Source organism: Centrocercus urophasianus, unplaced genomic scaffold (genome assembly GCF_019232065.1).
Source record: "Centrocercus urophasianus isolate 14NV4802_14NV808 unplaced genomic scaffold, USGS_Curo_1.0 seq_10, whole genome shotgun sequence".
Classification (NCBI taxonomy): Eukaryota; Metazoa; Chordata; class Aves; order Galliformes; family Phasianidae; genus Centrocercus; species Centrocercus urophasianus.
This window is the reverse complement of record NW_024884142.1, coordinates 69,829,757-69,854,028: the sequence shown is the minus strand read 5'-3', so window position 1 is coordinate 69,854,028 and position 24,272 is coordinate 69,829,757. Positions and strand designations below refer to the sequence as shown.

Below are 24,272 nucleotides of genomic sequence, written 5' to 3'. Positions count from 1 at the left end.
GAGAGGGTAATGCCTCACTCATTTCATTCATTCTAAACAAATCCCAGAGGTAAGTAACCCAGCAAGTGAGAAAGGCTTTGTGAATTAGGAACTCTATGAGAATTACACATTTCTGCAGCCAGAACTACTGCAGAATATGCAGCCACTGGTATTTTAAATACTGGTATATACCAGTCCCAGTATCTATATGCATTTTTTAAAAAAGGAAGTTGGTTAGGGCAGGACTTACACTTCTGGTTGGGAAAACAGAACCCAGAAAAAAGTGAGGTGACCAGCTGATGGATGTTCCTCATCCCTTTCCTGCAAACCTATGAAACACTATTGTCCTGGTGAGAAGTACAAGCTGCAACACCATGGACTCCTGGCATGGACCAGCAGGCTCTTTCTATCTGATTAAAAAATGTAGTAAGAAAGCTACTGGGCGTTCTGATCCTCTCTGTGATGACTAACTGCTCTCAGACTTGCAAGTACTTTAAAGCAACAGTGCTCATATTTATAATATTAATAGTATACCTTATTAATAATAAAATTACTTGGAGAGGAAGGACTTGTAACTCAAAAGTTAAAATCCAACAGACTCAGTGGCAGGATATGATCTTTCAACAGCATGGGCATAACTTTGTTCCATCTTCTAAAACAGGTGGGAAGAAAGAAGTGACAGATCCAGTAGCAGGGCATCTTGCACCTTTTGGGCATTCAGAGTGCACAAGGAGCAAAAGGGAGCTCCCAGCAGTTACTGCTGTTGAGCAGGACTCTGGCCTTGTGCTGCTGAGCCACACATGTACCAAGGGAGGAGTCTTTGTCCAAAGTGCTTGAAATTACATTTCACCACCTCATAAAGGCATCTTTTTGGAATCAAATCAGAAGAATATTTGTATAAATAAATACTTAATTGCAACTAGCAACATGAAACAACTGTAGAGATAAACGTTCTGTTAATGTGAAATAAACCTAAGTGAAATGGGTGGGAGAGAGACTCCACTGCATATGCAGTGCAAACACAGACATTTGTGCATGTTGCTCGGAAGAAGCCTGGGGCCTGGGACACTTACCCTGGCCTCTCATCTCTGCTGCAAACACAGCTGGCTCTGATCTACTAGCCTATCTTCAGGAAAGGCCTCTCTACCATGAAGGAGTTAGCTGCTTTGGTCTGTTTTCTCCTTTCACATCCCTTCAAGCTTACCTGTGGTTGATCGTTTCTTCGGTGTTTTGAGACTCCGGCACCTGCCGCTGGCTGAGCTGCTGTTCTCGCTCATGGAATCTTGTGCAGAAGAGGCGCTCCCTGTTGCCTCGCTGTCCCTCATCATGCTCTCATAGCCGCTGCTGCCTCCGCTGTGGTAGAACAGGGCAGTCTTCCCCATGGCGGGGGGCAGCTCCCCACTCAGGACACTGCTGTTGTCGCTCCCATGACCACTGCTGCAGCGATGAGGCTTCCGGGGAGGAGTGATCTTGCTGTAAGGAGATGGCAGCACATGAACTGCTGGCTTCTCCTCTCCATGAAGGCCACCGCGCTCATCTGCTTCCACGTTTCCTCGGAGCTGCAAGCCTCTGGAGCTGGCACTGCCTTGGAGCAGCTCTGAAATCCGTCCATTGACAGCCCGAAGAGGCAATTTAGAAGCAAGGCTAGAGCCTCGGTTTCTGCTGAGGGACTGTGTTGACCAGGACATATTCTTCCCACTTGGAGGCAGACTGGAACTCTGCCCAACAGACTGAGGCAGAGACTTGGTTGAAAAGCTGAGTGTTTTGGTAGCAGAGGCAGACAGGCTTCGGGCCTTGGGACTTGCCAACAGGAGCTTGCTGACTGCTGAGATCTTTGACTGTCCAGCTTTTGGCGACGCTCCTGCAGACTGGGAGAGAGCTGAGTTGGTTGGTGAGGACATGACACTGCGGCTGACGCTCCTTCCAGTCCTAGGCATGGTGGTGTCTTTGCTAGGGTTCATTTTGGAGTTCACGGAGGACAGGCTTTCTGCTCTCTCCAGTGACAGACACTCGTAGTGACTTCCTGTGGACCTTCCAAGGGAGTTGGTCCTGCTGGCGAGCTGCTCCAGCTTGGCACTGAACAGCTTGCTGCTGCTGTTGTTGCTGCTGTTGTCAATGCCAGAGCCTTTTGGTTTGGCATTCAGCTCCTCGGGGAAGCTGGCCTGGAAAGGCACGGACTGGCCAGAGGGACTGCTGGTGGTGCTGCTGGTAGCACTGTGCTGGGGGCTGGCTCTGTTCTTCTGATCCAAACTTGACTTTCTCACTGGAGGCAGAGGAGGTGTCCCTTTGGGGCGAGTGAGGACACAATGTTTGGGAGAGGCCACTTTTTTGTCTAGGCTGGCCTTAGAAAATTGGGTGTGGGCAGGAGAAACAACTCCATTGCTGTCAGAGGCAGCAGAATGGAAGTGACTATCGAACTCCTCTGGCTTGCTTGCCTTTGGAGGCAGCCCTCGAGGGAAGCTGCCACCCTTCAAGCCATCACTGGAATGAATGGGACTCTGGGTTGCAGAGCCAGATGCTGCCATCTCACACCCATCCACAATTCTCTTCAGACTATCACATCCTGGGGAGACAGAGGCATCCCCACTGCTGCTGCTGCTGCTAAACCTGTCTGCTGGAGACTGCTTTGTGCTCTGCTCAGATTTGGCTGAAATCGTGGTCATGTCAGAACTCAACCCATCACTGCTCCCAGAGCTGTCATTTTTTACATCGTCTTGTCTCTTCAGCCAAGGATCTTCAAATTTGATATCTTTTTTAGCATTGGGTTCTTTCCCCTCATGGGGATGAGCAACCTTTGGGTCTGCATTTACCGATACAGCATCATCAGTGTCTTGTGCTTTGAAGGAATTAACAGCAATACAGGGATAAACAGTAATGTTTGTCTTCATTGGGAAGTAGCCCTCACAGCTGTTGAGGCTAGCAGTATTTTTAATTGTGACAGTAGTTTTCCCTAAAGCTGATATTTTACAGCCTTTGATGGGTGGCACTTTGCTGAAAGCTTGTTCCCCCATTTCTGACAATATAAGCATGTTGTCGGTTACTGGCTTCTGTTTGTCACCTACACAAATCATGCTGGCACTTTGTATGGTGCTTGCAAAGTCGGAGACAGGAGGTTCTGCCATTGCTTCTCCATGCCCATAGCAAGCCTGGGCAATGAAACTGTGGCATGACTGCTCACCGTCACTCCCTGTGCTCATTTCACTCAACCATGAGCTGATAGATGAGCGTCTGCTGCCATCATCCTGGGACTTGTCATCCAGGCCCAGCTTTGGAAGTGGAAGGAACTGTGTGATGCTGACCTCAGACACAGGAGCTGCACTGGAGTAACATTCAAGATCTTCAGATATGCTGCTGATAATACTGACTGGCCTAGACCCAGAGGCCAAAGCCTGCACAGAGCAGTCACTATTAAAACTGATGATACTGGTTGGGCGCCCATTGTCAAGGACCCCACTAATGGTTAGCTCTTCTACAAGGGTGAACACCAGCTCGTCCTCCCCATTCAGTTCCAGTGGCTGCTGCACAGTCACCATAGTAGTGCTTAGAATCTCCTTCTTGGATTCAGGAGAATGGTTTTGTTGCTGGTCTTCACTGAGAATGGTCTCTTCAAAATCCCCATTGCTGGAAGACACTGACTTCTTCATGATCTGAGGGCTCATTCCTGCAGGTGGAGTCCGTATTTCTGGCTGTAACAAAGATTCAGTAGATGTCATCTCATTGTCCTTACTCAGGGAAGCTGGTGGGGGTGTGGTGCTGGGAAGAACTCCTTTCTGTGTATAGACTTTGCACCTCTGGGAAGGAGAAGTTGGTGGCTTGTACTCAGATGTCTTGGAGAGGCTCGCAATGCCAAGCCGGGGTGAACCCATTGGCCTTGGTTTCCCTTCCACAAAGCCACAGGTGTTGAGACCTTCTCTGCTGCTCTGCAAGCTGGTGCTATGTGCTAACTGGCAAGAGCTAAGCTCTTTACTAGAGCTGCCTGTCACGCTCCTGGGAGAAGGAGGGGTAGAAATATTAGTAAGAGCTCCAGAAGGAATGGGGGAGTGATTTCTCTTAGTCTTGCTGGGGGTAGCATTTATATTTTCCTTGGCTTCTCTATCAAGATGCTGACATTCTGGCATTGTATCTTCCTTATCTGACTCTGGTAAGTGACTAAGCTCTGCAAGTTGGCTTGAGACAGAGCACTTAGACATCTGGTCTGAGCTAAACTGAGCAGGCATCTCTTCAAAGGGGAATTTGTTAGTCTCTTCACTGCCATCTATACAATCCAGCCTCTCCTGGAGCTCTGCAAAGGTGTTGCACTTCAGGCAATCTCTTTCAGATGTGCTGGGCCCCGATTCACTACCTTCCTCCATCCTGCCCTCATTTTTGGTCTTCTGCAGTGCAGGAACTATAGGAACAAAGTCAGGAGGACCTTCATTATCTGTCAGCTCCTTATCAGAAAGTGCAGTGCCATTGGGGCCAACATAAATCACTGTGTCACAGGACTGCTCACTGCTGGATGAATAATCAGGATCACTTGATAAATGCAAAATAGGGAAGTCTGGGTCAACGGTGTTTCTAGAATGGAAGGGTCTCAGCTGGGTCGGCCGACGCATCCTACCCTCCTCACAAGAGCTCTCTCCTCCAGAAGAACTCGATGTGTACTGCAACATCAGAGAGACAGAGATCATGACATTTCAGAATTGCAAACAGCTCCTTGCACAAACCGTATGCATACACAAAAAATGATATATCTAAACTGGGAAATCTCTAAACAAAAGCACAGAACTCTGAAGATCCTTATATCCAGTCTTACAGCAAACATACAGCAGTGTTCAACAGAGTACCCAATGCCCCAAATCTAAATGTTCCCCACTCAGTCATGAGGCTTCCAAAAAAATAATGTACTGAATAAATAGATCAGGAGCCCTCACCTAATTTAGACCAACCAAATAAACTGGTTATTTGCCAAAGGCATTCCTATTTTTGTGTGTGAACAGGAACAAGAAAACTCATTACAGAAATAAGGCACAGAAAATAAAGACGGTCCCTTTTGGTCGTAATGCCAATGTGTGAAGTTGTATAATATGTTTAAGGGAGTCTTGGGTACACACTGCAGGGACGGTGTGTGAAATGAATCCCTTCACGGGGACACATTGCTGTAATGGTGTGTGGAATTAATCCCTTCAGTTGTCTCTCTTCAAAGTTTTTTTCAATCCGTAGACTGTCAGTTTAAATCAAACATTCACTGGTTGTACGCAGTTCACATTGCAAGCTATACAGAAGGAACCAGGACTCCATAAGCATGGAATTAGATATAGCCCACCATCACTTTACTTCTTGGAAAATCTATCACTCATATTTACAGGCAGTCAGAATAAACGAGGCATCAGTGCAGGCATTGGACACAATGCTTTGCATTCATTTTGCTCCTACTCTGTGAGAAGCAAAGAGAATCTAACTCTTCATTAAACCCAATTTACTGTACAGTGGCTTCATTCCTTATTATTTCATTAGCACTAAGAACATAACTGAAGATTTACACTCTCAGCTATATCATTAAATGAGGCCAGCTTAAAAACCTGTTAAGATAGATATGTTTGAAAGCGCTCCTCTATTTGATGCTGAAGCGTTTACATTCCCCTGTCTCTGCTATGTGCTCTGAGCCACTCGCCTAGGACAAGGAACATACAATCTTTGCACTTTGGAATTGGTCACTGATTTTGCTATATGCCTCGCTGCCCCATCAAGGATCTTTTGGGGTCCTTCCTGCTCCCTCTTCCAACGCTACAAGAAAGAAGTTATATGTGTCTTACCTTAGTTTTCTTTTTCTTCATCCTGAGGACTCTGGATGCAATCTGGATGGTGGACAGCGTCTCAGCGTAGTTCCCCGCAGTGGCTGAAATGTGAGCTATCATTGTGGTGCGGCAGTTCATATTCCCCAGGGACTCTCGAAGCAACATGGTGAGCTTGCTGTCTCTGCAAAATAAAATGAATTAAGGCTGCATTAGCCAGCGAGGTTTCACTTCGACCACCGTGATGTGACTTGGGTCTCGGCGAAATTTTTTCTCCTCTTTTTAATGGAATTCTAATTAGTTCTGTTCCTCAGGTTTGCACTATCCTGTATCTGCAGCTGAGCATGCTGAAAGACTCTGGACTACAACTTAAACTTCTTTTACGTTCCCAGTTCCCGTTCTACGTCTTCATCTGGTCTCATTCCTTCAGCACTGTTACCACTGGTGAATACAGAACAGCAGACCAGCGTTGCAGACTAAAGAGTCACTGCAGCAGATGGCAAAGTGCTGCCTTTTTCCAGTGTACAAGCAGACTCTGAACAAGCTCCAGTAGACAAGAGTGTAGTGGATTAGATTAGAGGACCCAAAGTTTCTCTTGCCTGCTGGGGCACTGTGTAATTCAATAATGCTGCTACTTAAATCACTAAAATAACTTTGGATGATATTGGTGAAATACAAGCCAGTCAAGCCTTAAGACTTCTCACAACTGTTCTTTCATATTAGAGCTTTTTTTCTGCTGAAGTGGGAATCAAATTTTCTGTTCTTGCAGTTTACTCTATTGCTCGGAACAGGATAGTTTTTGAAATGCAGATGCCTTACTATGGGGCTGTCTGTGACTAGACTAAGAATTGGAATCCTCAAGCACAACAATTCTAACAGCATGATGATGTATATGTAACTTTTGTGTGGTATTCATCTAATCCTGCAGTCAAAAATGAACAATATATACTTTTAAGGGATCTTTAACCATGAGGAGCACAAATAAAATAGCTGACCAGCTGGGAAATGGTATCTTGAAGAGAGCCTCTCCTGTACTATAGGTTGTGGATAATAGTTACACGTGGCTCAAAGCAAAGACAACATTCTGATATTTATTTGTGCTTGATAAACTGCATACAGCAATTGTTTCCTGTCAGTAATACTATCAATGGCTTGGGATTATTTTTTTGTGGGTCACTGTTCAATCTCTGCTAATACTTATGGTGCATGTGTGCCCTTAGTCTTGCATTTAACATTCCCAGCTCATGGGAATTCTGCATAAAGCTGCAACCTGTGGGAAATTAAACTATATCCACTGGATAGGACTGCTAGACAAACATCAGAATTCTTGAATTTCTCTTTTTAATTGGGTAAATCACAGAAGTCAGGATTGCATATTGTATTGCATTTAGCGTTTAGGTGGGGCATATAGCTCTAGGAAAGCCACACCACAGTGAGCTGATGCTGGCTCATAAAATGTGCTACTCCTGAGCTTTATAGTACTTGTGATTTCAGCTAGGCTAGCAATACTAGATGGAAAATATTTTCTATTTCACGATTTCTGCTTCCTTCTGCTCCAGACACACTGAAGACAATCTGGCAGCTTTGAGAAGCAAGCAAACATCCACAAAGACTACAGTGAGACAGTCTCACTCATTTCTCTTGTGACCTAAGGCTGCTTTGAATCCACAGATCCCGAGTTAATAGGCTGCTGTACCTTAGGTTAGTGGCCCTCCTTTCCATCAAGGAATAATTAAGATGTCAAATTTTGTACATCAGTTACTGCCACTCCGATGCAGAGTTACATGGAAATTATAAACATCTGTACAGAAATCAATAACAAGCCTTTCATTTGCTAGTGCTTCTATCACAGCAAAACAGGAGTCGACGGGGGAAAGGGCAAAAGAATGCATTCTAAACATGTAGATCTCCTGAGAATACATAACCCATGCAGCCATAACCCATCAACACACTGCGGTGCAGCTCTCCTAAAGCTATATGCATTATGAATATGAAATAATCTGTCCCATCTGCCTTGCATTGAAATACATGCGTGCAAGAAGAATGATGATACCGAGAAAATTCTTATTCTGTAATTCAAATGCTGTGACATCTATTAGAAAGAAAGTAAAGGATGGATATTTTTTTTTAAGAATTAAAGCAAGAAAATTAGCAGCAAAAAAGTCCAGCCAATGCTGATTTCTAATGTCAGAGTTTCCTCCAATACTGCCTGTATCTGGACTATCAATGTAACTTTGGACATAGACAAAATAACTTGCCTCCTGTCAGTATTGTACATTGAGGAATAAAACAAAGAGGAAAAAAATTAATGATCATATATTTTTGACAATTTTAGACATTGTCTGAAAACATTCACCTGCTCATGGTTCACTGATGTCTCACTAAAGCCCCTCCTGACTCCTAAGGAAAGACTAAAAATCAAAGGGAACATAATAACACAGATGTGTGGCTTAGTAACTATTAATTTTTAACTCATGCTAGCCTCAGCAAATAAAATTATTGGTATTTTGGATATCTCACTGAAATTAGCTTGTCATACAGTGTGAGACATGAAGTTAAATGCCTTGCTCTTGTGTGAGTGCTGACATGGCATTTCTGCATGAAAAAGAAAATTATTTCATTAAGTGATTTGTGAGCTGGTACTTGCAAAAAGCAGAATTTCCTGTGGAGCCACAAGCTTTACAAAGGGAAGGTCTGGGCAAAAAGAGCTTTGAGAGGAAAGAACATTTTTGTATCTTCTGCCCATGCAAAACAAACTTAGGCATAGGAAACAGAAGAGCTGCTGTTCCTGGGTGCATGTTGCTCATGCACCAATTTCTTCATAGCAAATAGGAGATCTTCAGAGATGCATTACAAATAGAAATGATCCATTTGTGTTCTGCTCTAAGAGAAATGAAGTGGTATGTCAGAGCAGCACACCGACCCCATTTTATACATCTTTCTTCTTCTTAAATGTAGTTCTATCCCATCCACTAATGTTTTTATAGTTTAGGAAATTTATTGTAACTCCTTGTGAATTTAGGAATAAAAAACACAGAGAACTGCACATGAAGGTGAGGACAGAAAAGTACCACACTTCAGATGCCAAAGCCTTTATATCCGCAAACCCATTCTGCAGCCTTTTCAGTACTTAAAGGTTATTTGATTTTTCTACCTGAAGCATTTGGCCAAACAAAATACATTGCCCCTACTTGTAAACCCTTCCTAGCCATGGTCCTTATATCACCGTGGCTACACTAAAACACTGCTATTTCCTATATTCCACACAGACAAAACTCCAAAATAAACTACACAAAGCTCTATCTTTGGAAAAATCCAGAGCCAGGAACCCTGGGGAAAGAAAGCTAAACTCACATCTCTAAAAAGAGTGTCAGTAGTTATGGTACAAAGAAGAAAGAAAGGAAGGACTGTGCAGATGCCAGGCAGAAAGGTTCACTTCATCCCATGAAGTAGCAGCTGTCTGTGCTGAAAGGACAAGAGGGAAAGTTGTCTCTTTTCCAGGCTACTCTCTTATCCTCAGCCTCTCACATTACAGCTGACCCTAGAAGACCCATATTAATGTCTTCTGTGTCTCTTAGTAGCTACTATTAAGGATCCCTAAAATATATTTAATCTCCTAAAAAGAGATATGCGCTGCAGTGTGCACAGTGTTTTCTATTTCTTGTCTTCTGAGACAATCATGCAAACTGGGATCAATGTAAATTAGTATTTTCATCTGCTCAGCAAGAGGGAAAAAAGAAACATATACCTCAATGCTCCTCATAAGTATATTCGTATTTTCCTTCTTCACAATTGGTTAATTATACTCAGATTCAAACAAAATAGAATTGTATATCAGAAGAATGAAATACTCAAGATCATGATAAGTTTGTGTGGACAATGCCTGAATCCCACTTGACTGTGTGCATTAAGACTATGTTTTTTAATTTCACAACTGGATACCAATCTTCCACTAGACTCCTGCCTCAATCCCTGCACAGGATAAACAGTGCTCACTGAACAAGAAGTCATTCAGTCTTTCATTTAATCTCTCTCTTTGAATGTGTGGACTTGTGCTTTGCCTACTGTTAGGACTAAACAAACGCAGCTCTGCATCCAGAATGACTTATTTCTTCAAAGGCCATTCCTTTTTCTTTCTTGTGGAGCTCATCAATGCAGTTTTTGATGAATGCCTCTGAGGTGAGGTATATAATCCCCTGTTAACACCTGCTGCACTAAGTATAGGTGTTCGGTTTGAAGCACTGATCTTTCAGAGTATTAAGCATTATACAGTCTTTCATATTCAAGGTACCTCTTCCTTTGGCTTCTGGTGCATAGAAAATGGGAAAGCTGTTTCTCAGTCTGGTCACTTAGCAAACCAAAAACACAGTTAACAGTCCACCTACAAACACTAGGAATGCATTGGCAGAACCAGTTCTGATGGCAGTACCAGCTCCCATTGTAATACCGCTCCCTTCTCTTCCATGCCTCCTTCCACACTTCCGTATGCTTTCAGCTCCTGTTACAAGTCAGGGTGGAGTCTACTGATGACAACCACATCTCAGTATGGTCCTGATTCATCTCCAAAGCAGGTCCTTCATTTGCCTTTATAAGATGCTAATTTTACAAGGAATAAGTGTCCTGCAAAAAAAACACCCATACACATAGCTCATGAGGCCAAAGTAGGTCTGCTAACACAACCTTATTTCTGGCATTTCCTGGCACTGTAGTACTTAATTTCACAATCTCAATGTTCTTATATATTTTATGTAATTTTATGGGGATTTATGTTTACACTTCACTAAGATATCAACAGGCTCAGAGCCTTTATGTGTATTAAAAAGCCTCAAGTGCTGAACTAGCTAACCAGCTGGCAGCAGCAGCCAGCTGCCACTTTTGTACAGACAAGCAATAGAGCAGGAGGAAGTGGCTCACAATTTACCTTGAGGTATTGCTAGCATTTGCTGCTGGTGAGGGATGGTGAAGTTCCAGAGTACTGCAATCCTTTCCTGCGCTACAGAATTTTGCTCTCACGTACTCACATCCTTTTTGCCTTTTTGTTATCAGACAATCCTTTTCCCTCCTATCAGCATTTTCTTGCAGCTTCCCTGATTCATTCTTCTTCAGTCTAAGTCCCACAATATGATTCTCACCATGAGCTCCCTACTGAAGTAGTCCAGCACTGCTCCATTTTATCTTACTTTGACCTAACTACCTGCACCTGTCTTTGCCAGTGTCCAGCATCATTCCTAGCTCATCTCCCAGTACTGATCTTCTCTTTCCTCAACTCTTGCTCCTATTAATGTCCTTCACTGGTACTGTATAACCATCAGGGCCCTTATCTCCACTCACATCCCCTCAGCTTCTCACTGATACCCATCGAAGGCACCCTATAACCCCCACATAATTTGGCATGCTCACTGCACTACTCTGCATGTGTTCAGGCTGGATGAGGGGGCACAGTTTGGACAGAGCCTTCTGACATACTTCCACTGAATGACATGAAGAATCCGTGCTGGTAACGTGTTCCAAATGTGTTACACAGAGCAGAGGCAAACAATAATTGCTTTTGTTCAGGGCTTCAAAATAGAATTCGTGAATGGAAATGAATCAGGAAGAAAATTTTATGCTCAGCAAATTTGAAGGAATTTGCATTGCCCAGCATCTCTTTCTTAGCATGGGAGTGACAAGTACAGGGCTCTTCCACAGATGGAGGGATTGCTGGAAAGGAAGATCCAGCTCAAGTCTTGGAATCCTGATTTTGCTGTGGAGTTATTTAACCAATCCTATTATACACTTCACAAGTTTCTTTTTTTTTTTTTCCTTTTTCAACTACCTTAAAGAAAATATTTTCTTCATCTTCCCCTTCATCTCACCCCACTATATAAGGATTTTGGATATTTAATGACAAAAGCAGAACTATCAGGAATAAAAATAACACACTCAAGAGGTAGAATGCAATATTATAAATAAGCATTGGGACATACAAGGGTGTGTGCTTGAGCTCTCTATTAATCATACACCTTGGTGTCTTCCTAGGCACTTGGCCAAAAGAAAAATGTTGTCAACTCTCTCAAGGTGTTATTGTTACATAATAAGATGATGTATGCCCTCAGGTGTCTTGTAATCTAATTATTTATAGAGGTATGTCAAAGGAAAAATCTCTGGAAGTATGGCAGTTAGTTTTGATCATAATGTCTTAACTCTGCTCCCTTGTGCTAATGCAATGCTTTGTTCATAGTAATAAATGCTTGCATAATGAGAGAACCACATAAATACTCCATTTGGTTTTGGCTCTTATTGCACAGAAATAATCTCTACAGAGGACAGTTCACAGCTTAAAAGGTACAAAACCAAAACGGTATGTTACTAATGGCTGAATTCAGGAAGAACCAGTATTGTTTGCTTAGCTAAATCCTTCCTTTCTGTTAATAATTTTGATAGTAGGAATGAGGAAATTAGAGCAGTGTGTGTAGGCACAAGCAGAGTGAGGCCAAGGGGACTAATAAAGCTCATGGTGGAAATTTCATGTTGCAGAACAATCTTTGTGCATGTGATAGATGCACAAGACAGCATCTTTTCGCTCCTTTCACCAAAAACTGAAAAATAGAAAGATCATCCAAACAGCTCCAGCTGCTCTAACATCTTAAACTGACTGTCCCTCTGACCATAAATGGACTTGTATAGAAGTTGCTCCCAGAGCTTCATGAAACAGGCAAGGATTAGCTTGTTACCCAAAAATGACATAGAAGTGCCCCAGTCTAGAGGTTCTGCTGACTACTCTCAGCAGTTCAACTTTACTCCTACACTAGACCTATCTCACAATAAAGCAGTTACTATCACAAAAGTTTCTCCTCTTTTACCTGTGTGAATTAAAGAACTCTCAGCTTCTGATACTTTCAGCCCAGGTCTGAGCTGCACATCTCTATATCAGCCCCAGGAAAGCACAGAGAAAGATGGCCCCACCGCCTTCTCATTTCTGCCTTGTGCCAGCAATAGCGCTGAACCAGCACGGGCTTCAATTAAATAATTAATCCAATGTGAGAAAGAAGTTCCTCACAGTCTTCACCACAGCTACATGAATGTCTGTGGTTTGGTACAGAAGAACTTCTCACTTTGGGAATACTGAACAAAGACATAACCCCTTATTTACAGGTCAACACGCTTCTTAGATTAGATGAGAGCTTAGAGATGCAAATGTCTTTGACACCACAACCAGAGCACATCTAAGGGGTGGGCAGTAGGGGAAGGCCTGCAAGGCAGCTCTGCAGAGACCACTGGCGGTGTCAGAGAGAGGACAGCACTTAAAATGGACTCCATCTCCAACTCCGAGCACAGAGCCAAACTTCATTCACGAGGAACCATTAAAAACGTGCAAACAAAGCACGAAGATAAAAAGGATCCTACTGCTCTGTCTCATTACAGTGCCAGCTCCTCATACATTCTCAGCTGAAAAACAAAGCTCAATTAATCTAGGGACCTAATTAGGCTCTGCAACTCTATGCTGAAGTTAAAGCCAGATTCCCCCCAAACCATCAATGCCAGTGGTTAGGAAAACCTGAACAGTAAACAGACTGTTATTTACAGGAGAAAAAAAGATCTGCACAGTTAAAAACCAGCATTGATACAGATTTTAAATAATTTAAAGATTTTGCATGTGACAAGGCTTTGCTCTAACCTGCACCGAGGTACACTCACAAAGGGAAAGAAAAAGCCTTCCTTCTTCTGTGCCCTTTCTTGTTTGCCTCTCCTATCTGGAAGCATTGCAAGTACAAGTTTGCCTTGACTTATCTCATTGAAGCCAATGAGATAAGTCATAAGCCAAGACATTTGTTTGCTTTCAATGAGAAAACAACAGTCATAGCCACTGCTGAATAGCCCCTGGGGGAGCTGAGGAGCCTGCCTGCCTCTCCTGGGCTGCTCGTCCTGGATACAGACAGCATGGAGAGTGGCTGGCCAATATCTGGTGGTATAGGGAAGTGACAGAGGAATAGGGATCCTTTCTTCCACAGCAAGAAAATATAGTGAGGACTTGCCTCATCTCCATCCTCTGAAGACAGGATCCAGAAGCCACCTTCACACCAGTCCCAGTGGGGACCAACTGGGCAGATGATGGCCTGAGCACAGCAAGGAGACATCCAGGAAGTGCACTGGGATCTCTTCCCACCACTCAGCATCTTTGCTGTCAGCACTGCTTCCTCCCAGCACCTACAGCCCTGCAGGATTGAGCAGTGGTTTGCAGTATGTGCCCTTGCCAAAGGCTGCAACTTTCATGCATGGCCAATTAATGCAAGGCTCTCCTCTCTGTATTCAAGAGGCTAAACAAGGGGGGGTGTTTTTTAGAAAGCCTCAGATCCTGCAGCTCAGCTGCTGCCACTGCCATCAGCAGAAGTGACATATGCTGAAGAGCTACCAGTGGTGACAGCCCCTGCAGAGAGGGCAGGGAAGCAGCCACCTCAGCTCTCATCTCAGTGCAAGCAACAAGCACGTGCCCATCCAACCGACACGACCCTGTGTTATGCATGCCCCACACAGCTAGGCAAACATTTTGGCCAACACAGCATGACAATTTGAAAGGGGTCAGAAAGGCTGCTTGCTGCTGCATATAGCGCTACCTGTTAGCCTAAGGAGCAAGCTACAGCACTGTGCCCTTTTCTTTCAAGTAGCATTATGATTTCATATGTAGTGAGTGGAATACCAGAGTTATTTCCTCTCACTAAAACGAACTTCAAATGTTTGTACTTCAACCATGAATATTCATGATCTTTTAAGGAGGATTTCATAATTACTTCATTCTGGTTAGGCTCATTTGATCTGCAGCAGTGACAGCAGTAGTTTACACTCCTTCATCAAGATGCCACCATTTGGCAGCATAAGCTTCCTGGTTTCCTGTGCTGGAGAGCAGCTCTAGTTATCTTAATTGCAATCCCAAATGGAGTTGTACCTGAAAATAAACTGACTGTTGTTCAGTTTTAGAAACCATTCCACTTGGAGCTACTGATAGCATAAACAGATGACATCTCCAGGAAACTGGAATGTCACCTACCAAAATATCTCTCATTTTGATTAGGAAGATTTTATATGCCAGCCTCCCGCAGCCTTCAACCCACAGCATTATTGTAGAGTGTGCACATTCCTGCACAGAATAGAAAGAAAACAAACAGCAGGTTTCACCTGTCACTAATACTATAAAATTTACACAATCCACCTATGCTACTCACTAGAGATATTCCAGAAGAAAGTTAAATGCAAAGTTAATTCTGCCCACGTTTCTGTACATAAGCTTACCTCATAGCAATAAATGTTAAGCCTGTTGGCCAATTTCAAGAAACTCTGAGAAAACAGTTTAAAAGCTTCAAAGATACTACATCTCTGTAAGCTCTGCAAGAATTGGTGGTTGTGTGGATGGGTAGAAATCTTACCTGTGCTTCCACAGTGACAAGACTGAGACTCTTTAAATCTAGCCTTGAACATACCAGAGAGGGCACACATGTAAGAGAAATTTCTAAAATTACCTAACTACAGGGCCACTCAGCCAGTATTTATAACTTTATGGATTCCAAAACTAAGAGAGAAATTGTTAGAAATGTGATTTTCTTGATGCTGATGATCTCAAAATCATTCATTTAGATCAACAGACTAGAAAATATGCACTCTCGTGAAAGCGGGTCCTAGCTATAATCTTTCAAAACATGAAATAATGCAGAATGTAGTAAAAATATTGAATTAAAAACATTAGCAAAATATACAGTTGGAGGCCTCAAGGCTTACTATCATCCCTGGTAATCAATTTATTAGCTCTTTAAAGTTCCATTTCACCTACAACTCTAAACACTTCCACAGAGAAGGCTGAAACTGTTAAGTGCTGCTAAAAGAAGCAGTCTCTCTTCATTAGCAGGGAAGATGGACTTTGTTACAGCCCAGTGACGCTCTTAGGATAGGAATAAAGAAGGTGAAACAAGTTCCAAAACAGGAAATTTTATGTGCCATTTTCCATTTCCCAGTTGGGGAAAAATGCATTCAAGTTGCTCAACTCCAAATCATATAGGAGTTCAGGATTGATAATTTGGAATACTGTATTGGCATGTACAAGTAGTAAGTGCAGATACTAGACACCTGCAAAATTCTACCAAAGGTAGCAGTCTGTGCGTGCCGTTTTCCAAAAATCTGGGTAAATAACAAGGTGACTAAGTCTGGACTTAGGGACCTCAACAGAATTGAAAGGTGGGCCCAAGTGAACCTAATGAAGTTCAACTCAGCAAAGTGCAAGGTTTTGCACTTGGGCTGGAGGAATCCCAGGCATCAATACAGACTGGACGAAGCAGTCCTTGAGAGCAGCCCTGCAGAGAAGGACCTGGGCGTGCTGATGGATGAAAAACATAACATGAGCCAGCAGTGTGCTCTTGCAGAAAGCAAATGGTATCCTGGGCTCCATCAGAAGAGGGGTGGCCAGCAGGGACAGGAAGGTGATTGTCCCCCTCTACTCTGCTCTTGTGAGGCCCGATCTGGAGTACTGTGTCCAGGTCTGGAGCCCCCAGTACAGGAAAGACAGAGAGCTGTTGGGTAGGGTCCAGAAAAGAGCCACAAGGATTATCAGGAGGCTGGAGCACCTCCCCTATGAAGACAGGCTGAGGGAGCTGGGCTTGTTCAGACTGGAGAAAAGAAGGTTGGGGGGTGACCTCATTGCAGCCTTTCAGTACCTAAAGGGAGCCTACAAACAGGAGGGGGATCAACTCTTTGAATGGGTAGATAACAGCAGGACAAGGGGAAATGGTTTGAAGTTGAGGAAGGAAAGATTTAGGTTGGATGTCAGGGGAAAGTTCTTTACTGTGAGAATGGTGAGGTGCTGGAACAGGCTGCCCAGAGGTTGTGAAAGCTCCGCCCCTGGAAGTGTTCAAGGCCAGGTTGGATGGGACCCTGGGCAGCCTGGTCTAGTATTAAATGGGGAGGTTGGTGGCCCTGCCTGTGGCAGAGGGGTTGAAGATTCATGATCCTTGAGGTCCCTTCCAACCCTGGCTATTCTGTGATTCTGTGGACTTGGTTGTCTACTTTACATTCTTTCTCTGGCCTAGAAACCTGCAACTTCCGTATTTGTACTGCCAACAGCCAGTTGGGATGGAGGGAGCTTCTTAGGAACTGGAGAGAGACCAAAAACTCATTTCAAAAAAAAATTAATGGCTGTCAGTCAGCAACTTCTGCCCAAGATGGGTTGAGCTACTCTCACAATTGGCTGATTTAGAGATGGGATGAAACAGACTGTGTAACAACCAGTGAGGATGGTATCATGAACTTCAACTAATGATCACAGATTTTTAAAAAAATCTCTACCCTTTCCTGGTTTTGGTGATGTCTGAAAACAAGCTCCAGTTTTGAGATTTTATGAGCTGAAAGCTACGGGCAGTGTGGTCCAAACCCAGCTGTCACTGAAGTCAACAGAAAGGCTCCCATAAGTTTCAGCAGGATTTAAACCGGGCTTCTACAGATTAGTGACAGGATGCATGAGATGATTAATAGAGTAATCCCTTCTTGAAGTCAAATACATGAGAATGAAGTTAAACCATGGAACCACAGGCAGTTTTATGATGTGTTTAGAAAGTTTTGGCAGGATGGGGCAAAATCTAGCAGCTGCTGCAGTCAGTGGGAATTTTCTCATCTGTAAACATGGGCACAAGAAAAGTACGTGTTTGGTTCTTAGACGCCTCCTAATACTTCGTCATACTTCATTCACAGAGGATTCCAAATAAAACCCCAGGGGCCCCAGCCCCCATGCAAATACTTCCTATTCTAAAAGTGAACAAATCAATATGTAATGATTTTAAATGCATATAGATTTATCATGTAAACCATTTGGAGATCATCTGTACCAAACACATTTATCTTCATCTATGCAACAATTTAAAATATTAATGATGCACATACATTTTTCATATCACAGAGTTTTTTCCTCCCCTTTAAAATGAATTCTTTATTTTAGTGGGATTTATTTTGCCCACTATAATACCATTAATTAGACAAGCTCTTCCATAGACTCTCATATCTCTAACACTTCAGAGATCTCTTAGTAGCCTGTGACAGAAAAGGAATTCTTTTAAACTTGCCTTGTAGCAACTGCTAAATACCTTGCAGTTTTACTTGAGGTAACCAGAGCATGCTTTGGCATTCAATAGGCATCTATTACACCCAAAAAGTCAACTGTGAATTCAAGTATTTCCATGCTAATAGCTACCTCTCCGCAAGATTGGCAGTCAGAGCAGGCTTGTGAGTGCCAGACAGCAAATTTCAACTACTACTGTTTGTATGTATTTAGCTTTAAATTGTAAGAAAAAGATACCTATTGAAGAGTTAGCAGTTCAAAATCCCAGAAGCGTTAAAATAAAATTTCAAGCACAAGCTAAATCAGTCTTTCATAAAAAGCTCCTTTTAACCTTCAACGCTCTTCAGAAAGCCTCAAACTGGACTCATTTACGCTGTGCCTGGAAGGTCCCTCTCCTGTTTACAGAACTGCTGCTGAAGCTCAGTAATTCCTGCAGCTGAAACTAGTTGATGTTGCAAGAATATTTTGGCAAATTTCTAATTTTACACTCTCTCCTTGTCATCTGCTATTGAATTTAGTCAGACAGGATACTAGGGGACATTTGGTCTGAACCAGTATGGCCTTTATTTTATTCTTAGTGCTGTGCCACTGTGGTTTACAGCATAGCTCTACAGCCTCCCTTCTGCATCCTCTCTGCATGCCTGCTGTGCTCTCCTAAGGATGAGCAAATGCATTCCTCAGAATCCCATCAATTCCTGGTCAGTGCATTTGGAGACATAAGAAGCCAAGAGGAATTGTAATCGTTCTGTTAGAAGAGAACATATGGACAACAACCACAGAAGAAGAAGAAGGGAAGAGGAATGCATCGCTTGTTTCTGTGAGCATGGATTCCTGTCACTGTTTTCCAGTGCTCTCCCTCCCCAGGGATGGGAATATTCCTGCTGCAATTACAGACATGCTGCTGCTCACTCTCTATTCCCTCACTCTATTTGAGTATGCAAGACAAATTCATTTAATCTTCTCTCACAAGAAGAGTTATCTTGCTTCCTTTGCTAGTCTGTCTTGTACTTGTTTCAGACTGAATTCATACTTTAATAATTAATATTTTTATATTGTCATTCCTAATGCCTCTGCAGACTTCATTGCAACATTCTCACTGTTACATCACCTGTGAACATCTGTCATTCTTAACCAATACACTTAAATTGGCGTGCACATCCCACTCTTGTGAGTAGCTGATGAGCTCCCAGATCTCAGTAGAAATTGTTAGTAGTCTGTCAAGGCAAGCCCTTGCTCAGACCATTATTGCCTCTTCTCCAACCCTAAAGTCCCACAGCTGCTCCCATCTGATGCTCTTCTTTTGTACAGAGGATGGCTTTAGCTTTGTGCAACCAGCCAGGGTGATTAGCATGCTTCTGCTTTATGCATTGAGGCTGCTGATAATAGCACTAAATAAAATCTCTCCCAAAACTGATCCTTGTGGATCTTCCTTGGCAGTCCACTGATAGCTCCCACTTCAATGCAAGCTACTGCTGTCTCATCAGTCTTTACTATCAGATACATTTTACAGCTCCCCGTTTTCTTCAGCTTAACAAATAATTTCTCATGGGACACCAATTCAGTTATTTACTCAGATCTAGACAGATGACATTTACCACCTCTCTTTCACCTAGAAAAACAAACGTTAGGTATCATTATGTGTAAAAGAGAGGGAGAGTCATATCCAGGGTTGTCACAAAGGAGTGCTGAATGCAAATGCATAAATGGCTATTTTATATTTCCGTATCTTGGGAACAGTCTTTTCAAGGCTCCTTCTCCAAGAAGACAATATCTGGCATCTGTATTTACTCCACAGTGAGTTTCAACTCATTCAGGCCTTCGGGACTTCTTCCTCCAACATGTGAATGCTAATATTGAATTTGTATGGTAGCAGGACTTTCTTAAGTTTCAGTGCTAACTTTTGCAGCTATTGCAATAGCAAAAATCAATCATTTAATTCAGACAATTCTACAGTGAACTCATTTCAGCATCTCTCTTCTCTCTATCCTCCTATACACACTGATGAGCAAATCATTTAGAGAGGGGTTTGTCTGCTGGCTGTATGGATTTTACTTGGCAGGAAAATACATTCATCTAATTGCACTTCAAATGGCGAGGCTCTGAATAAATGAACAAGTCATACTGTGAGTAGAGGAATTAAAGAAGAATGGTTTCTACTGGGTTTGTGACTTATGTTTCTCCATTTCCTACACTTCCGCTGTTCCCTTTTTGCCATACTCCCTATGACCTCTCCTTGTTGCATTCCAGCCTGACTCATCTCCTCCAATTTCAACTCCTTGTGTGATCTTGCTCACAATGCATCACATAAATGCTGCCTCATGCCTTCAAGGCCCAGCCTGAGCGGGCACCTGCTTCTGCAGTGTTCCTTGCCCAGTCCCAGGAGCATAGGCTTCAAAGATCTGAAGGTCTATCCCCATGTTAAATTTGATTGGAAATGGTCAATTAAACAGCCAATTAAAAAATCTATTGGGATGACTGGAAAAGAGATGGTGCGATGATGTTATGCTTCAGTCACTTAGAAAGTGGATAAAAATCCCTGCAGCATGTATTTCAGAGCCAGCCCCACTCTTGGAGCTTCTCAGACTCCACAGTTTTAAAAGATTGCATTGTGCAGAGAAGTCATTTCCAGCGCCAGCTACTGAGGACAGACAGGACATTTCCCATATTAGCATTATGGGAGTGATTAGAGCCACCTAATTATAGATGTGCAGTGACAAAAATCTCAACTCACAGATGTCAAGTTAGCCAAGCTTTTAAGTCCATCATGCCCTGTGGCTTAAATTATTCCTGCTTTATAATTTTTCAGATCCATATTATGATTTTATGTCCAATTAATTCTGTGGGAGGATAGCAGTTCTCAAATGAACATGGAGTAAATACAGTTAATAACAAATGGGCTGTTATGAGAGTTTAAGTCATTATTGCCTTGTTAATATTTTCCAGTAGCCCAGATTTAGGGTTTGTGTGCATGTGATTTATGACACATTAAAAACATAGTCAATGGTTTAAAGGTCCTGTTCTGTTTTTTGCAAAGATGACACTGTATCACTTTCAAAGAAAAGTAAATTATGATACAAAAGGGACCAAAGATGTTTTGATGACCCACAAATACTTCCTTAGAGCAACAGATTTGCATACAGTTTAGCTAAGAGGTGTATTTAACCTAAGTGTTTATAATTAACTCTTGTCATACATAAAGAGAAGCCTTATTTTAATTTCAATATTTTTGTTGCAATGTAATTCCAAGGAACACCAATTAGCTATCAAATGCTGACAACTTGCACTTATCACTGATTAGGGCTAGATATGAACCATAAACCTAGCACTATAGTGCAACAGCTCATTACCAGTATAGCTTTCTGAGCTAATCTTTTCTACTAATTTTTATTTAGGGACCTTCTGGCTAGCTCATCTGAAAATTATACGCTAATGATCTGAGAAGAATTGAGAGCTTTAAACTGTAACAGAGGAGAAAAAAAGAATTCTGTTTGATCTCTTACGTTATGATAGATGCCATTTAATCAATTAGCACAGCAGTACACATCATCCCATTTCAGACCTAGCAAACATAAAAGAAAACATAAAAGGATGAGAGCTTTACACATCTCTAGACTTTCTCCACCATGTAAAAGAGCATCATATATAACAGGGAATGTTTAAGAGTGTAATCTCTGAGGCAGCAGTCAAGACACTATTTACATTAGGTCTCCTTGTATGGTAACTGCTGAGTCACGGCCTGAACCACTGATTGAGCACCTGGGGAAAGGACGCGGTCAGCCCTGGGAGCACAGGTGAAGGCAATTCAGCTGTGTGACTAGAATGGGTGGAGCACAGCTGCACCTCTGTTAGACCTCATTTAAGGGCTGACTGCTGCTGGGAATGGATCTCTTCCTGGGGGTTCCTCCTTGGTGAAGCTTTTCTCTGTGAACCTGGAATCTTCTGGTACAGGTGAGCAATCTTCTTCCCTTTCTTTATAGCACCTCTCTATTGTGCCAGTTCTTTCATCATCACACTTTTGTTGTAATGCCTTTCCCATTGTATTGATCTGTCCAACTGTTATGCTCATGCAAGTCTAGCATAGGAAATTGCCAAGGATATGACTGCAGATAGCAGATGGAACATGTCAGATAAGTTTGTGGCACTGTGTCCCACAGAGACTCCAGACGGGAGGGAGGCCCAACAAACACGCTGGAGTATCTGCTGCTCCTAGTTAAACCTCCAGAAGGCTTTAATTGGGATACTGGACCCCTGGAATGGCTCTGAATCAGGAACATGGTTGTCTGCTTCGTTCTTTCCCAATACTTCTTGAGGTTATAAAAGTATTTGAGAAACTGGATCTAGAACTTGGATTCTGGATAACTATGGATTACAGATGCTGCAGCAGTGACGGTGATCCTTCATTGTTATTTTCTAGAGTTATATTCCAGAATTATTTAAAAACTATGGTAAACTAGAATCACTTCTGAAATATATTTGAGATAAAGAAGGAAATAAGACATGCTTATTCATAATTCTTACCACTTTTAATGAGTGCAAAAGTTTAAGGATGGTAAGATGTGGGTAGGAAAAAGTGTCTGATCCATATTCTCTAAAGTCTATGTAAATTAAGGGTATGATGGGATATAAATGTTCTATTTCTAATAATATAAACAGATGAGAGCAGTGACAAAAATGAGAAGTAGCATAAGATTACACTCATTCCACTCTAGCTGTGTTGGAGTTTATTTTCTAAAGAGAATGAGATTCACCTAACAACACCAATATTGTGACAGTGTTTATAGGATTCTAAACAAGTTAAATATAGAGATGGTCAAAATGCATAGTAATGCACAACATACTTGGAAAAAAAGCCTAATTCAACCATTCAGAGTCTTCCACTGCAGATATCTACTTGTGCAATTCATAACTTTGGTAATGGCTGACAGCCAGTAAGCAAGTTTTTGAAGCTGACAACACTCATCTAGGCCTGACTTTAAGATTATAAGAGCATAATAGTTGATCTGGAAGAAGCCAGACCTTTTCCCCGAGTAGTGATCCTTTTAGGTCCTGAATAGAGACCTTTTCTTTATACTGTGGTTAAAAGAGAAAACATTTCTCAAGGCTTCATTTAATGGATTCTGCACAGTAAGAGGAATGAAAACGTCCAGTTCTCTTCCTATTTTTTTCTAGACTTCTGAAAAGAATGTTCTCTATACAGTGAGAAATTTCTCAATATGAACGTAATCAGACCACAGGGCAGACAGATATTCATTTACTATAAAAAGAGGAGCTGCAAGAAAAAAGCACTGTACATATCTCACAATAGGCAAGAGGAATAACAGAAGATGAGAAGAACTTATTCCTGCAGTCAGGTATTGCAAAATTCCATGAAATGTGATATCTGCAGCATATCATCTATAATGTCTGCACAGGACATAAACTCAGTCCCTTTTTATTGTGATATTTACAATATTTTATTGATTAGTAAATAATAAAATAAAATTAAAAAGTAACACTACTAGTTAGCTTCTGGCAGAACAGAACTCTACTTCCAAATTGTGAAGGGAACTAACTGATCTGACGCTCCAGTTAGTGGCATAAATAATATGCAGAGAAGAATACAGACTTCATTAGATTACAGAATTGTATTTTAATATGAAGAACTTTGATTTTTATGTTTCTGGGAGATGCATTAAGGTAAAAGAAAACTACACTGGTAATAATTATGAAACGTGCAGTTAGTGATTTTCATATCTGTACAGTTAGGAACATAAAACTATGACAAAAAGTTTTATGCTCTGAACTTAGAGCAGGCTTCAATATAGAAAATAATATAAAATATAATAATTAAAAAAACTGTTCAATGCTTAAAAGAGATGTATAATTGCCAGTCAGAACGATTCTCACATATCCACGCCATTACTGTTAGATTGATTACCTTACTGTAACATCAGACACAGCCTGAAACGTTCCTAACACTCAAGTAAACATCAAAAGGATGTGCAGTTTTTTTTGTTCTCTTAGTTACCTGCTGTTCTCTGGTCTTTAGCTAGAGGGATATATTTAGCAACAGGACAGTGGCTCTCTGATTAGGCATCTAGATGGTTATTAGTGTGTAGCTGAGGTTCCTAAAACAATCAGGTATCACTTTACATAAGAGCAACACTAATGAACAGAACATGGACAGTGGAATTAAAAATATATTTTCAAGGCTTATACTATGTTTTAGATGGGGGTGAGATAATAACATCATAAAAGAAAATTCAAAATCTTACTTATCAAACAATGTAGCCCCTTTAATTAAAAGAGCCAGTTTGTAAAGAAAGCCTTATTGTGATATCTGTTTCCAGTAGCAAGCATTGTCAGAGAAACACAGTGTCGTGCTTATAATTTGTCTTCATTTTATTTTTGCTTTAAGAAAAAAAGACATTTGGTAGATAGTATGAGCTGAAGTATGAATTTTCTTG

At 41.9% G+C, this 24,272-nt stretch overlaps 1 protein-coding gene across 1 annotated transcript in view; it reads right to left on the bottom strand.

Annotated features, from left to right (window-relative positions):
* KIF26B (kinesin family member 26B) overlaps nucleotides 1–24,272 on the bottom strand; it is a 282,629-nt gene that overhangs the window by 15,212 nt on the left and 243,145 nt on the right. The window contains exons 11-12 of the mRNA XM_042818809.1: nucleotides 5,775–5,937; nucleotides 1,184–4,622 (exon numbers count right to left, since the gene is read on the bottom strand). Of these exons, the coding sequence (XP_042674743.1) occupies nucleotides 1,184–4,622; nucleotides 5,775–5,937 (3,602 nt within the window). The remainder of the gene's footprint in view (nucleotides 1–1,183; nucleotides 4,623–5,774; nucleotides 5,938–24,272) is intronic.